The sequence below is a fragment of the Acanthaster planci genome, linkage group LG18 (genome assembly GCF_054643075.1).
Source record: "Acanthaster planci isolate LZ-2023a linkage group LG18, COTS_SCS, whole genome shotgun sequence".
NCBI classification, from domain to species: Eukaryota; Metazoa; Echinodermata; class Asteroidea; order Valvatida; family Acanthasteridae; genus Acanthaster; species Acanthaster planci.
The window spans coordinates 9,989,985-10,006,477 of record NC_141794.1 but is presented as its reverse complement, the minus strand read 5'-3'; the positions used below and the strand labels follow the sequence as shown (position 1 = coordinate 10,006,477).

At 39.6% G+C, this 16,493-nt stretch overlaps 1 protein-coding gene across 10 annotated transcripts in view; it reads right to left on the bottom strand.

Moving 5' to 3' along the window:
* Positions 1–16,155, bottom strand: part of otof (otoferlin) — a 93,927-nt gene extending 77,772 nt beyond the window's left edge. For 9 of the 10 annotated variants that reach the window (XM_087148346.1, XM_087148352.1, XM_087148353.1 and 6 more), the window contains exons 1-7: positions 15,948–16,155; positions 6,431–6,489; positions 5,650–5,738; positions 4,418–4,517; positions 3,430–3,620; positions 2,669–2,790; positions 1,802–1,956 (exon numbers count right to left, since the gene is read on the bottom strand). In XM_087148346.1, the coding sequence (XP_087004472.1) occupies positions 1,802–1,956; positions 2,669–2,790; positions 3,430–3,620; positions 4,418–4,517; positions 5,650–5,738; positions 6,431–6,489; positions 15,948–16,026 (795 nt within the window). In that variant the 5' untranslated portion in view covers positions 16,027–16,155. The remainder of the gene's footprint in view (positions 1–1,801; positions 1,957–2,668; positions 2,791–3,429; positions 3,621–4,417; positions 4,518–5,649; positions 5,739–6,430; positions 6,490–15,947) is intronic. The other variant, XM_087148354.1, reaches the window with a different exon arrangement.
* Between the last annotated feature and the right edge of the window lie 338 nt (positions 16,156–16,493).

Sequence of the window (16,493 nt, the reverse complement as noted above, 5' to 3'; positions counted from 1 at the left end):
CTTGAAGATATCAATGCAGTTATTACCATTGCACTTATATTCACATTCACTATTTGTATAATAGTCTGTGATTATAAACACAAAGCATGTTTGTGTATCATATTAGCCTCCCAACCCCTTCTGTGACGCAAATCGTTTACGTAACATACACATAATCTGTGGACAACACTTGGAGGCTCCCCTCAGAGGTAACAGAGGAGTATACTCAGATATACATGCATTCCAGTGGTATCACGCAGAGGTACAATCTACAAAGAAAGGTCTTAATGGGTTCCATGCTCCTGGACCTGAGGCAATGACAGGTACTCCACAATTTGTCCTTGGCATGCCAAAAAAATTTACTGAATAATATTTTCACAATGCAGAACTAGGGCAGCAACAACAGAGTATCGTGTCATGATCTACAGAAATCATGGCATTATGGTACTGCAGATGCTGTACGACTTACATGGTGTCAGGTATCAGGAGCTCATATTACTGCAGGGTATGGCAGATGTTTGACATGTACACACAGTATCAAATCACTGGCTATATCCACATGCTTAGTAGGTTTGATCTATTTTACTTGTTTAATTATTAGTTTTAATAACTATTATTGCGATTAATGTTTTTGTGCTCGCTATTTGTTGATGTACTTTCAGTGTATTTTACATGTATTGTAATTAGAATATGTAACATTCTTGTAATTTGGATTGTTGGGCCAAGATAAGAATGAAATAAACTAATGAATGAATGAATATTGAATAAATGCTATACACGTGTGTATGCATGGGTTTAGATTTTGAAAGCCTGCACTACTGACACAGCTGCTGATTTATAGGATTTCATTTCAGAGATGCACGTCCCAGACATATAAACACATAGACAACCAGGCTAGCGTGTATAACTGTGATTTTAAAAAGCGTGGGCAAGCAGTGGGCAAAACAATGGACGGCAACGCATTCAGTGCGAATTGCACGTATTCGTTTACACATGCTCCCAAAATACGTTCCTTTTTTTTACTCTTTGGTATACTGCTATCTCTTCTTTTCAAATGTTGCAACCGCATTGTTTCGAATCTGCACGGGCTAGATTACGTAAACTGAGGGGATTTTTTCACGATCAAAAAATGGTTTCATAGAATTTTATGAGTGGAATTCAACCATGCGTAAGTTCCCTATCACGAGGGGTGAATTTGCCCCCGTTTTGGATTTAGTCAGGTGCCGTCTCCGCTACCATACCCACTGTTTTAAATAGGAGCTGCCCGTCAACGTGTTTATATGTACACCAGTGTACCTCTTGAACAGCTACCATTCTCCTTTACACAAGACGTCTCTTGTACAGTTTTTGGATTCTGGCACCTGATGTCTGCTTTTCGTCTGTGTTATTTTTTTATTTTTTGCTCAAACCTAAGAATCACATAACAGATTTTGGTTTTGTAATGCCGTGTTCAGTATTCTTGTGGCTCTACCACCAGTGTGTTGATAAACAATTACATTCTTATGCAAGACATTTTCATCAGGTCATTTAAAGTTCATCTGTAGGCTTGCATCATTAATGTGCAAGACTTCATAGGGTGTACGAGCAGCCACTTATTGCTCTGTATAATATAAAAACATTTCACTGTCTGCGTACGAGTCAACACAACTGTGCATTTGGGGAGATATTTCTCAGAGAAATATCTGTTGGACCCCCAAAAAAATCATCTCAAAAAAAAATTTCTTAATTTAGCAGGGTGTGAAATCCAGTCGGGTGCAAATGTTAAACCCATGAATTGATTTTTAAGTGGCTTTAGCAGCTTCACAGATGTGTAGTCACCAACCTGATAGTCCTGAGATTTGAAGGAGGCATCCTGTCCCATCATGGGACGGAGTTTCTTGGATCCAGGTATCACATGCTCGTCGTCATCTTCGTCACTCTTACTGGCCGTTTCAGCTGACCCTTCGTCATCTTTTAAGCCACCAAGGAGCCCCATCCCTGTGAAGAAAAGTTCAATGAAACATCCATTGGGAGGGTTGTAGCAATGACAAAAATACTGTTGCTGTGATTTGGGGGGGGGGGGTTAATGGCTAAAAGGCATGATTCTCTCCCAAATATGCTAAATGGCTGGGACGATGTCAGCCTTGTTCTTGGCTTCTTGTAATGCCTCTTGTACAAGCATCAAAAACTCTGATATTAAAAGATCAAACCACTGATATTACTCAGTGTTAATAATAATAATAATGTATTCATTTATAAAGCGCAAATTTCATATATATATGTTCAAATGCGTTGTACAATTAAGACGTTAAGCATGGAACAATGAATTCATTTAACGTGGTTGAGCCGATGGCATACAAGGGCGCCTCAGGCAGCTGCCAAACGACCCACATTCAGCTACATCAGTAAAGAGGAGGCAAGCAGTTACAGTTTGAGAGGTGAGAGGAAACCCCCAAAGGAATATTCTGGCTAAAACCCACGGAGTCAGGTAGGGACTGAAAACCCAATCCACATGTGGACCGGGGCCGGGAATCGAACCCGGGACCACAGAGGTAGAAGGCCAGGAAAGAGCTACCTTGCCAACCCGACTCCCCTCTTGGGATCAAAAATCCTGTTTCGTTGGGAATGCTCCATTTGTAAGGCTGCACCTTCACCCCTAATTACGACACCCTCAGGAAAAAGTAGAATAATAGCGAGAGTCTGCTCTTACCTCCATCCAGAAAGTCCATGCCTAGCTGTGGGTTGTCAACACCCAGGAGGTTACCCAGGTTTCCCTTCTTTTTTTTCTTCCCGTGACGGAGCCTCATGACGCTGCCTATCACGCTCTTGTTGCTGCAACCAAGCAAAAAAACACAATGCAAGCTTCTGAATGGGGACTCCAAGACAAGTAAAAGCCAACGACTAACTGGCAAGTCCGAGTGACTTGACCACCCCAGGTCCACTGTGATTTTTTCCTGGTAACCTATGTATGAAAATGCATTCTTGATACCAGGCAACATCGACCACTTGTTGACAAGTGGTCACCGCTCTCACCTGTCCTGGTGTAGAAATAAACTTAGCAAAAGAACTTGTGAGAAATGTTATATCATATGGTAATCTTGTTGAAAGACATAGCTTTTTCACAATGAGCCACATCAAAATGTCTCAGGAATACATGGTTGCAGTTTGCTGTTGAGTGGACTATGATCCGATCATGTGACGAGTAAGATCCAAACAAATGCCTTGTTGTTTATAGAGAGATGGCACAAAGGGGAACGAAGCATCCACCCATCTTATTGCAAGACTGTACATATGAGAACAGCACCAACAAATCATCGGCACATTTCTTTAAATAGCATGTAAATTTGATTCTGTGCCTTCATTGGGTCATAGGTCACTTTTGGACAGAGCTAGAACAGTATTCTGGCCAAATAATGGACGGTTTCTTATACAATATGCAAGAGTTTTTCAACACAAAACCGAGACTGCTACCTTTTGGTTGTCGCTATCGTGTTGAGACTTGTCTGGGACCCAAACTGACGGCCCCCGCGGAAGTCGATGTCATCATCGTCAAACAGCAGGTTCTCCTGGGAGCGCGAGCGTTTCTGGCTGAAGTTTTCCAGCATCCAGTCTCCCGCCGTGCCGTCCGGCGGCTGATAGTGGATCTCAAAGTTGATGACGATCTGTCCGTGGGCAAAATCACAGAACCAAGCATATACTTTTGGAGCCAATTTACCACAAGAAGTCCTGATAGTGCTTGGTACCTTAAACTTTCAAATTCTCCAAATGAACAGAGTTGGTATAATTCACTCTGATGTGAAACATCTCCCACACTGGCAAAGAATAGACAGGCTGGTGCAAAAAATTTCCATGATGAATAGCGCACACAAGAATACAATATCATTCAACAGGTACTGGTAATATTCACTCATCACATCACATAGACGTTTATCATGAAGCTGCCATGTTTGTCTTGTTCCCTGTAGCCCCTTTGACAATAGTAGAACAATGAATGACAGGGAGCAGACTACTTTCCTTCCAGCCTCAGTTTGGTTACAGTGCTGTGAATGGTATATAGTGTAGTGCTGCTGGTCCACAAAGTGATGAAAATACGGCATTGTTTTTTAACGCGCACAGTCACCCACAGCCTAGCTGCACAAGCCCCAGTACATTTACATCTTCATTCACATGTGCTTGTGCACACACGCACCTGTGGATCTGTACACATTTAGGAATTCTAATTAATCAATCGTACTCAACTGTTGGGGTCAAAACTTTCAATAGACTCCAGTAGACAAGCAAGATGGCTGCCCCATGATCGAGGTCTATGACAAACAAGCATGGACCTGTACATGCATACAATATTTTCCCACCAAAGTGACAAAGCTCCTCACCCTAACCCTTTGAAGGAAAGACCCCCCCCCTTTTCAAACTAACTGCACCTATGTGCAGACAAAGAAGACTGGACTATGGGACTTACCCCTGTGGCAGTGTTGTTTGCATCTAAGAGTGGTTCCGAGATGCTGATGTGTGGCTCGTGTGCTAGTTGCTGGAGAATCATCTTGAAGCTCCCAAACAATCTGCAAGTGAGGACCATTTGAAAATGACTCGAATGTACCTTCCAACTTTACGGCTGTCAGAGCACTTCTTAATGCCTAAAACAATCATTTGTGATCATCCTAAAATGAGTCGACTGATGAACTATGATGATGATGAATGATATTATTCTGCCAGCCTGTACATAGTTTAGATAATAGATGTAAATAATAAAGCACTTGTAATTGTTGTGAAACGTACGACCAATTTTGAAGGAACTGGACTTTATGTAATCTAGATGGTGAAGATACACATGTAACTGTATGGCTATATGCTGTTCCTGGCAGTGCAGTTTTATTTATTTTACCAATCAATAATCATGTAATGCTAGCTCTTTGAAAGCTGATTTTCACTGGACATGAATAATAATACAGTGCAAATGTGGTCACACAAAACTTTCTCACACATTCGGTCAATATCAATTTCATTATGTCAATTGATAATTTCTTCTTCTTTTTTTTACTTTAAAGCCTCATTCAATACGTTCTTAAATACCGGGTTCCTTACTGACTCAGCTTTGAAAGAAGGAACAAGAAATGGAATCTCAGGGATTTGTGGAAGGGGCTTACAATGGTCAGAAACTGAGGGGAAAGGAGTTTTAAAAATTTCCACTTCAACAGTGCAAACGTGCTTCACTCACGTAAGAATGACTAGGAAAGAAGTCAACTGATCATGCTGGCCTGAAAAATGAAGGAATTCAGCCATCTCGCAATTCGCAATGAACTAACGCACAATGCATCCACTGTACATGTACTTTCGAGACAAAGCTCTTATCCAGTGAAAGCTTACACAAAAGTGTGGAATCCTGCGATGCAAATCTGTGAACCAACTCTGGCTCTAGTGGTGAGTCAAAAAATATGCTGGAAAAGTATATTTCAGTGTTAACATTAATACACACCGATAGAGTAGTATTTTGGAAAGCTTTTCATCAGAGTTGTTCAACTTGGCCTTTTTGGTCATTATTACTACTATTTCTTATCTGCTTTCTACGGGCCTTCACTTTCAGTGTTCTCTGATTGAGAGAACAACCAAATGATCAAACAGATTGATCAATCCACTTCTTTTTTCCCAAATGGTCCTGACTTGATGCTTGCACCGGCGAAGGCAGCGACTCACTTATTGTTGAGGATCTTGTTGAAGTTGTAGACGCCAACTTCGATGGCCTCGTGGTCCTCGATGGCACTGCCAAGTTGCCATTCAAAACCCTGATGTATCAAAACCAAAAAACGATTACTTTTATGGATAAGAACAAACCACGAATGAGCGAAAATGCACTTTCACATACCAACAACGAAAGTGCAGAAATCACTCCATACCAACAAAAAAGAATTTTATTCCACTTGTTCATGTGTAGTTGAAAGACTCTAGAGCAATAAAACAAGCAATAACACAAGATTTCAGGGATAGTTGGTTAGTGTGAGGAAGAAATTAATTTAAGTGCAACATACCAGTAATTTGCATTTACCTTGGACATGCCCTATCATCATGATCATGGGGTCAAAGCAGTATTTAGAAAGCATACATGTATGTCTAAAACATCAGCCCATGTACATTGTGACATGTACTAGCACCAGCAGAATTTGAAGCCAATTACCTTTTGTTGTACAGAAATACACTGTATCGTGCATGAATAGGTTCATAATACCAGGGCAACCTACCCACCATGCAACACACTGATGTGTCCAATTATTAAAGGTCATATCTATCAGACAGTTGGATAAAAGGCCTTGCATGTATACATGTGTGTGTGCGCACGTAGCTACATTTACATGTGCACGGAACTGCTCCAATCAATGATGTGCCACTGAAGTTGCCATTAATTCAAAATGCATCAATTTTGTGCCAGTTAGGATTGGGAATATCATCAGTCCTAGATTTGAGTGGATTCGGACCTCACCTCATTCCATATGACTTCACCCCCATGGTTCTCAATGACAGCAGTGCTTTGACTTACTCCTGCAGACGGAGAAAAGATATCAAGTGATTACACTACGAACAAAAAAAACATCAGCTGATTTCATCTGATAATAAATGATGCACGTGTACCCTGTAGTTTTCACCACCCATTGGAGAAGCATGTGGTTGTTCGATTGAGACATGATTATTACAATGAGGGAAGATGCCAACAAAGTTCCTCAAAACGCTTGGCCATAGCAAACTTGGATGGCACAAATTTCAGGCACTTGTAGCGGAGGTCCTGCATGGATCTCCAGATGTTCGGCCAGAGGTGGCGGAGGCAGGGGACCCAGGGGGCCAGTGGTTCCTCCCCTCCTCCCCTTTTTCGACTGGGAGGGCATGGTCCCAGTTTTTGCAGGACCTACGCGTATAATGGGGTGGGACTTCATGGATTGGCCTATTAATGGCTGATGATGCCTGATGGTCTAACAACTGCCCTCCCTCCCCTTTGAAAATTGCTCCAGCGCCGCTACATCAGGTAAATGTACGCCCGTCTTCCACAGGCAACCAATGGAGACAAAAACACTCACTGTTTTCAAATGTTAAGAATAGTACTTTTTTTCAGTATTTATAGGCCTTTCTAAAAGCCAAGTTTCACATTCAGACACAATTGCCACGGAACACGCTCAAAGGCCTAAGTGTATTAGGAAAACCTTCCTCATAATGGATTTCAGCAGCTAATCAAAATGCCAGGGGAAAAATCATTTGAAGCATTCATGTATTTGCAGGAAGCACCCTGCATACATGCACATCTTCTTGTGTACATAATATGTACAATGTGAACTTTGCTGGGTTAGCCTCATACAATGTACAAAACGCAAGCTATATTTTTGCAAAATTTGGAAATGTCTATTGATTGTCTGGAAGTCAACGTCCATGTTTCAAATTGGTTGGGCATGCAAATATATTAGAGTCGACATGTGAGTTTTGTTATGCATGACTAACAGTCCAGGAAAGTCGCAGGTACATGTATATACGTGCATGTATATTGGGTTTAAGTCGTTCCTTGTACATTGACTGGTGCATACTGGTATGGTACATATATCCTCCGCGTACATGTACACATGTAAGTCAGTCAAAATTTACATCAGGACGATTATGTGTCAAAATGCTTCACAGTTATCATAAAATTTTGTCCTGAATCTCTTGTAACCATGGCTTTTTTAATAATTCACTTTATGTACTTGTATGTATGTGCACACGTGTTTTGAAAAAATAATCAAAGTACTCAGCCATGTCAAAAGAGACCAAGGCAAATTGACAGCAATCACGCAACTTGCTGCAGAAGTTTGCAGTACGTACACACGTATGTTCACCCCTTCTACTTAGTTTGTGTGCATGCACTAAAATTCCACCAAGTCGTGGTCACTTTCTGTTGCTTGTTAAAATGGCAACGCCAGCCAGCAAACCACTATACCAAAATCCATATGCGGAGATCTTCCGCACTATGTAAACGTTTGCTCAATTTATACCTGAGAAATATAATCAGGCTTCAGATTCATTTTGTGATGTGTTTCTTGTTAATCATAAGTGACATTTAAGAGAAAATAAGGTGAAAGATGTCTGAGTACATGTAGGTTACAATTCCGAATGTACAAAAGGGTGTTTTTTACTTGAAAGTTTGAGTTGTTCTCCAGTTTTTCCACAAATGCTGCACACCTTGATAATTGAAAGAAGGTTTGAAAAAGGTTACCACGTTATGTTTAAGCTATTGCGAATTGTCCTTTGTTAGTTTGATCAATTTCAATTTTGGTTCTCTGTCGACCCGTCCGCCATGATGTTTGTGAGCACATGTGCATGTTGATGTACATGTTCTGTCCATATACATGTACTCACAAACTCAATGTTTTTATCAGGTCTTAATACACACGGCACGTTATTTTGTTTATTTAGATAAACTGGAGAAGTTGTTTTAAAATTGGAAAGACCGTGGACATATTTTCTTTCAAATCTGATCATGTTTATTTATTGTAAAATCACTTTTTCAGAATTCATTTTAAATTTTGAGCAACTGGATTCATATAATATGGTGGTTTGTTACATGTCTAATCATTTTTTAGTTATCAGGTTATCTCCATGAACTTTATTTGTTTGTATTTTGTCAAAATAGATTATGGTCTCCATCCGCGGAAAGAAGTTTGGAACGATGTCCGACGTCGCCTGCTTCAAAATCCACAGTAAAGTGATCGAGTGGGCATGCACTAACTCTCAAAGTGGTACACAAAGGCATGAGAGTGAACAAATGTATACAAGAGTATGTGTACTGTGCTGTATATGGAACCTGCTTCAACAAGTTGAATCTTTTCACAAATCCATGTATGTCATAAGTTAAAATGAAACTACTATAGTTAAAGGCAGACCAGTACCATTCCGGCATCTGTCCCTCCTAAAAGCATGTTGGTCATTAAAGTCATCAAAGTAAGCTCTCTGACTGATGTGAACAAATACACCAACCGCAAGAGAAAACCAACAAACTGGTACATACGGGAACATGTAGTTGTTCATGCATACATGTGCAACAGTCAATGTGCGCAAACTAGATAGCCAATCAGTTTCTGTTTCAAAAACAGGCATTTTCTGTTTTGACAGATCCTGAATGCCACTTCAGAAATTAAAACTCTGTTTCATACATGTGTAAATGTACAGTCATGTATCTTAGTAAGCATTAACGGACCGACTGCGGCCACTTAAAGTCACATGACCTATAGTGGGTATCAAACAACAAACATACATGTATATAGCATTCTCCCAAAGCAAAGTGTGTCATAAGTATCATTTATCAAAAATAAAGTCGACAGTCTGTACAATACACAGACTTTAGATGTGCTGGGAACTAGGTCACAAATTGGCTTCATTTTTGGTAAACAACACTCAAAGCATGGTTTGTTATAGTGTACAGAGTTTGTTGATGTTGGACACCCAGCCACTGACATGTACAGGTCACATGAGTTGTCGGGCGCAAGCAGTCTATTGTTGAATGTCTGCAAATGAGACAATGGACTACATGTATGGTAAAACAATATGTCCTGCAGACACGCGTCGCTTCACTGAATTTTTTGGAAACAGTGAAACATCCAAACTAGTTAATTCTTTATTGGCGTGATAGGCCAAGCTTGAGATACATACCAGTACATGTACATGATGTATTGAATGCATGTGGGCATGACCACCTTGGTCATGATACATGTACGTGTATTACAGACATTTGTGGTGTTGAATGAACAAACCAGAATTCACACCACAATGAATACAGCATGTATGGTTTGGGAAACAGACCTGTCACATGCACTATACACCTAACAGTGTCACTTCAATATCACTCAACAGGTGTTGATGCAATATAATTTCAAGGTTGTTACGGCCATTATTGACATCTGCATCTATGAATTTTTTACGCCCGGTTAAGCACGGCGTAATTGTTTGTACACCTATATGTACATCTGTACCTGGCACTTTTATGCAGTACTGGATGCTCTGCCTTTGTTTTGCGAAAGATGTGGTTGTTAACGGCAACGTTACAAGAACTGATGACGTCAGTTATAATAATTGGTGCCAATTTAATTAACTGCACTTGTGCATGTATGCAGGTGGGTCTGTTTGCAACACTAAATGATACAACTGTATGATACTGTATACATACTGTATGTAAACATTTCAAAATCCAAAACTGCACACTAATACATATACTATTTGCCTATACAGTACACCTGTCTGATTGTGACACCAGCAAAGATCAAGATAACTTGCAAAACAGTTGAGAAGTTATGGAAGTTTCATCTTTTAAGACATAACATTTGTCATATGAACAAATTCTTTCCCTGGTACCATAATGCCAAGCAGGATGCACAACTTCAGACAAGTTTTGTTTCAGTAAAAAAGACATTTTTTGTCTTTAAATTAGAGAATGGAAACACAACTGGTCAACTGACTCATTTTTTTTGTTTCCAGTTAATTCTTTTTTGCAAAAAACACTACTTCAAGATTCTGTTCAACAAACACCACTGACTTTTGATCTCTACATATATGTACATGTACCCGGTACATGTACATTGTAATATACCGTACATTTATGAACAGTATACAGGTTTACATGACGTGTACGCACAAATGTGTCAAAAGAAGTCAAACAAAATTTCCAAAGACAAGGAATGTCAATCAACAAGCTTTCAGAATTGAAGTAGGCATACTTAAAAAAAAACCAATGGCATTTGACACTTTACTGGACCAACATTTCACACATTTTGCTTAGCAAACACTTTCTGTGCTTGGCAGAGGTGTCTGTTTACATGTACATGTTTTATGATGTACATGTACATTACAGATCTGCCAGTCTGGGGCCTGCTTTCTCAAATAACTGTAAAAATGTCATTAAAAAATTGTGACCTGCTATGCATGAGGAACGATCCCCATTTATGACTTTATGAGATGTACATATGAGAATAAAGAGAAAGGAACGGGCTTTTCAGTGACACCACATTTATACTCGTAGGCAACTCCGCTCCAAAAATATGATGTGAAAAAGATGACAGAAAACATCGCTGTGGTCAAAACTACTTTTCGAGAAAAACAGCTTTGAAAAAGAGCATGTGCCAGTGGGGCAAACATTAGCCACGAGCATCTTATGCGAGCTCCGTAATCGTTCTCGATCTATACGACCACAGCAACATTATATTTATGGACAGCTTTTGCCATGACAAAACAAATTACATGTAAACTGAAGGAAGGTCTTCAAACATTGTTTCCTGGAAGTTTTATTGTTATATTTTTAGGAAAAGGAATCCATGACAGTGGAGTTTCGAGATCATGAATTTCTATTGACATCAGACGGGCTGATGTTGACACTGCCTCCCAACTTTGTTTCTAGATTTCGAAACATTCCTTTTTGATATTAAAACTTGCAGTACCCCTTAAGATAACTTAAAATAAGCTTATTCGGTCAAAAATCACCCTTTCTACATTGACAAGTAAGACTCATATACTTTGCTAACCAAAATTCGGGCACTTAAAAAGCTGTCGTCCAGCCAATGGCATCGGATCTTGCCTTCCATACTTTCAAAGTTTTCAATGTACAAGCATGTGCTGGTGTCTCACAAGCTGACAAGCAGTGTCTTGAGCGGATGATAAGGGTGCAATACAGTGATAAGATAATATAGATATTACTCCACCTGAATTTGGCATAAAGGTCAGGAAGGGTTGTCCCTTTTGGGTGGTCAAAAATCGCAAGTATTCAGGTTAATGATTGTAACAGTATTCAGTGTACGTGTACATGCCATGTTGCAATCGACTTGTACACGTACGTGCACATATGGTATACCAAAAGTCGTATAGCACCGTGTACATGACCACACACAGCATCGTTGTTTTCGTGTATGTAGCTAGTCGGGCTACAGTAAAAGTATCTTTTTCGCAGGTGTGTAATGCATGCTGATTGGATGAACGAAGCGTTTGACACGTATCCAAGTAAACAATACTGACCGGGCTAAACATTTGAACAACAGGAGACCAATCAAACTGCTCAATTTTGCCTCTGCAGTTTTCATCGTATATCCAAGTAACTGTAGTTGTGTGGGGATCAAATCCTTTTGCTTACGTAGCATAACTCGTGAAGGAGACACAGCTTCTCAATGGAACAAAGGAGATATGTTTATCTCCTTTGGAGGCCTGGAACATGCTAGAGGTTATCCAGTTAATGATATCCCCGCTATAAATAGGCTCTCTAGGGAAAGCCCGTTCCAACAGTACCAAACTTTACGCAAGGGCAATAGTCGAACTGTCCAAAAACATGCTCGGAATACGTTTTAAAGGAGAGAAACTGCACTATGGGGGTTTGTTTCAAGCAGATTCAAATGAAAAGCAACAGAAATCTTTATACAATTCAAAAAGTAAATTATTCATTAAAAACAATTTAAAAGGAATAACAATTCTCAACTGTGCAAGAAGTATTGGTCATCTCTTAAATCTTGCTAAGTCGTGGCTAGAAATACTGCTAGATGTGAGAAGCTATTATATTGATCATAATGTACATTTGTGTGCATTATTGCAACGGACTCTGTATATGGTTTGTTCATCAACAATCTGCTGGTGGGTACGACCGAATATTCAGATATTCAATCCAACTGAAAGTTAAATATTCGAATAATAAATTGACTGAGCCCTAAAATGTCAATGTTAGAGAAAAGCTGGTCACTTTAACATGTAAGAAATGAGTGTCATGCTATCAGATTGGATTTAAGGTGATATTCTAACCCAGTCAAGTTCAAATTCAATGGATGTTATCAGGTGAAAAAGGCATGTGCAATTCTATACCCGATTGGCAGATTATATCAATAAAGGTATGCTGGGTGTTTGTTCAATATGGGATAAGCGGTGTTTGTTCTTGTATTGTGTGTTTATTGTCAAACAGTAAAGCAAAGATAAGACTCCTATGGAGTGACATGATGGAAGAATTATAGACCATTGATGTCTGCTCCATCGTGATTTATTTTTCAGGTATTTAAGGCACACAGGTCTGCTTTAGACTTCAATGGACTCACAGAAATTATCTTGACTCAAACTGCTTTAGATACAATGTTGTGATGGATTCTCTTCTCTTTCGCCTCTGTGAGTGTTTGTGCTCAAATATGGTGCCTTGTGGAGACCCGGCCGGGGTATTTTTTTTATGGTGAGCCAGGACAAAAGGTTGAAAGTCTCCACAGGGCAATTCTAAAGATAAAAGTTTCCACAAGGATTTCCTGAGATAGAGATTTGGAAATTAACTCAAAAATTGAAGTATTTTTACAATGTACATGCACGTATGGGGCATTCAGTTGAAATTTCAACCCAGGAAAGTACATGTAACTCTGGTTCAAATGGGAGCCTTCTGAAAACAGCAGTTCCCAACTTCACACCTTAGTATTTTATTACTGAAGAAGAAAGTACTGTCTCCACAAGGATGCAAATTTCAGTATGTGTGATCATCACATATGAACATGAGAGCCCTACTTGCTAACTGTAAACGCCAAGTGGTTAACTGCTGCATGCAAATAGTGTCCTGCTAAAAGCAGGGACAGCTACCTTTATAAAAAACGTCAATACGCTGGGAGTGGACAGGTGACCAACTCTGCCTACTTCCTATGCATTTAACTGTATTTTATTGATTTGGATACTTCTTGCAGGACTTAAAGATTAGAAAATCAATAGCAGTATGTACCTCGTGGTCAATACTCTCCATTTGTATGTGTATATGTAGGCCTTAAAGGAGCAGAAAGTAAACACTGAAAACCATGTAGGCTAAATTATTCACTGAAAATACACAGTAAATGCTGGTAAATGTACTACGGATTTACCTCCTGATATTTCAAACAATATACATGTACGTTCAGTGGCGTGAAACTGCAAACTGATAAAATTGAAAACCAACCAAAGAGGAACAGCTCTAGGCAGATCTAGAAAATTTTAAGTAAACAAGTTTAGGAGATCATACTACGCAATTAGAAAAAAAGAGGGCAACAAAAATGGAGGCGGAACTTCAACATACCAGTGGGGAAGATTTTTCTTCTAATCTGGCTGTAAATTTCTGATTTGAAAATGATTAAATAAACAGCTGATCACAAAGGGAAAGAGAAACAAGGCAAGCCCCATTAAGAAAACAAACTGTGCTATCCTCTAAAATCTGCTACTGAGGCAGATGTTGAAAGGTCCAACTCCAACAACATGGGTGGTTAGGAAATATTGTAATTACAATGACAATTGGATTTGATTCTGGGTCATTTCATAAATCTGGGGTCACTTTTTGTGCGCGTCCCTGATACATGCGACATATGATTTGAAGGTTAGCAAACATTCTTTAATTTCCAGGAGTGATTTAAAAGTAACACATACGGGGTATTTTTTACCCGCTAAAGGAATAACAATACCGGAGCTGGAAACTCCAACTTTCAATGATATTTTCATGTCAAATATTGCAGATCAGGTGTGTACACGTAACAGGGAATTAACAATGTCACACTTTTGGACCTCCGAATTTGTAGATTCTACGCACAAGAAAACCAAGGAATTAACAAGATAATAATTGAGGTCACTTTGGTGAACTGGAAGACAACCTCTTAGCTATAAAATCACACCTATATGTATGAGAAGCTGAAATAACACTGAATGTTATCACGGCTGTAAGCCGGTCAGCAATACATGCAGGCCCATCATTTCCAGGCATGTGCGGAATGTTTTCAGGAATCGTTTTCCTTGGCTTAGTTTGTTTCTTCAAAGTTCTACAGAGCTGTGCTACAAGCAGAAGGTCTTTGAATGCTTGCACTCCTGTTTTTCATGCATCACCGATTCCAAGTTCATTTGTCCACTCAACCTCATTAAGGTTTCAGACAAGAAATGTCAACAAGCACACCGACTAGCCTGATCCTTCAATAACACCGAAGAAAGACTTATGGAGTATACTAATGCAGTAACCATTTACTGGATTACATGTACACTGTCTAAGTGCATACCAGCAATTTTTTTATTTAGAAAAGCATTGCCTATTGTTCAGCCCACACAAATATTCAGGGCCAAATTCAACGTACATGGACACACACATAGAGTACTGCATACAGGCAGGTTAGCAAAAACCCATGGTTTGAACACTGACACAAGTACATGTACATATGCAAAAATATCAACAGTCTGGTCTAGTTTGCACCTATATTTTCTCAACTAAACACAACTCAGCACAGCTTCAAGTGTCATTGCCAGAGCACAAAATGGCTCAGGCTCTTAGACTTTAGTGCTTAGCTGTCCTCATCAATCCAGAGTTGGTTTACAGCACAATTATTCCCATGCAACAGTCAAGCACAGTTGTCTGACAGCACAAATTATGCAACATCTTCACAAATCCCTGCCATCTGTTTGGTGGATCGTTGATCACATGTCACTGAGTTACGTATGAATTGATTCCCTAGACTGCAAATAAACATGTAATGATACACAAATTCGAAAGTTGAAAAATTGAGCGAATTAATCTTGTTTCTTTCTAGAAGTTTCATGGAGTTTCAACGGGCCTTTTTAGCTTTTACAATACATTGTATATTAATTATTATTTCACCATATTTAATCAATCTTACTACTTGTACATGGGTAAGTGTAAATCTATGGTCATTTGAAATTGAACTTTTGGAGGAGTTCGTTTTTTAACACTTAAAGCTTAATTCTTGCACCAGAGATATCCCAATTCATGTCCAAAAAAACATTTGTATCAACTATTTGTCCCGACACAGGAAGATAATGTAGCCTGACTAGCCAAAACTTCACCCGCACAATCCTCTGTGGGGTGAGCAAGACTGACGACCAACCTTACACAACAGGTGTGCGCGATGCATACTTGTACAGTATACGAAACGTCGTATGCCTACATTGACCACAACCAATGTTGTCGAACTCCTCTCTTCAAAACTAAAGACAAAGTTGAAAACAAATTTCTGCGAGCCACTCACCCCGGAATGAAATCTTGGCAACTCGTTCTGCCCGGGTCCGGAAACCCTGGGCACTCTTGAGCTGGAAGTGAAGCGACATTGCTGTGAGTTCTCAGCCTAAACTCCGGTCAGGATGAGTCGGGATACAGAGAGTATTTTCAACCAGCCATTTTGACTGCGTCAGTGGTCCTCGCGCATGAAGTGTGTACTGTACAATAGAATACAGAATAGAGCAGACGACATTGTCGTGTTCGTTGAAGCATGAAGCTTAAAAGCAACCGCGCAAAATGGATTTACGCCGGGCGAGATAAACCTTCGTTTAAAAGCGGTTCATAAAGAAGACTGATTGTTGCTCAAGGTTTTTTCCCCAACTCAGGGCCTTTTATTCAAGTTTCTCTGGTGTATTACATTAGATTTTACAAAGAAGAGAAATCAAAACACTTCCGTCAGAGGTAAAAATAATTCTTTCTAAGGCATAATGTCTTTTTAAATCGTCTTTAAACAATCAAAATGATGGTTTACCCCCGTTCATTTTCATCTTATAAATACGAGAGCGGAAAATCAAAA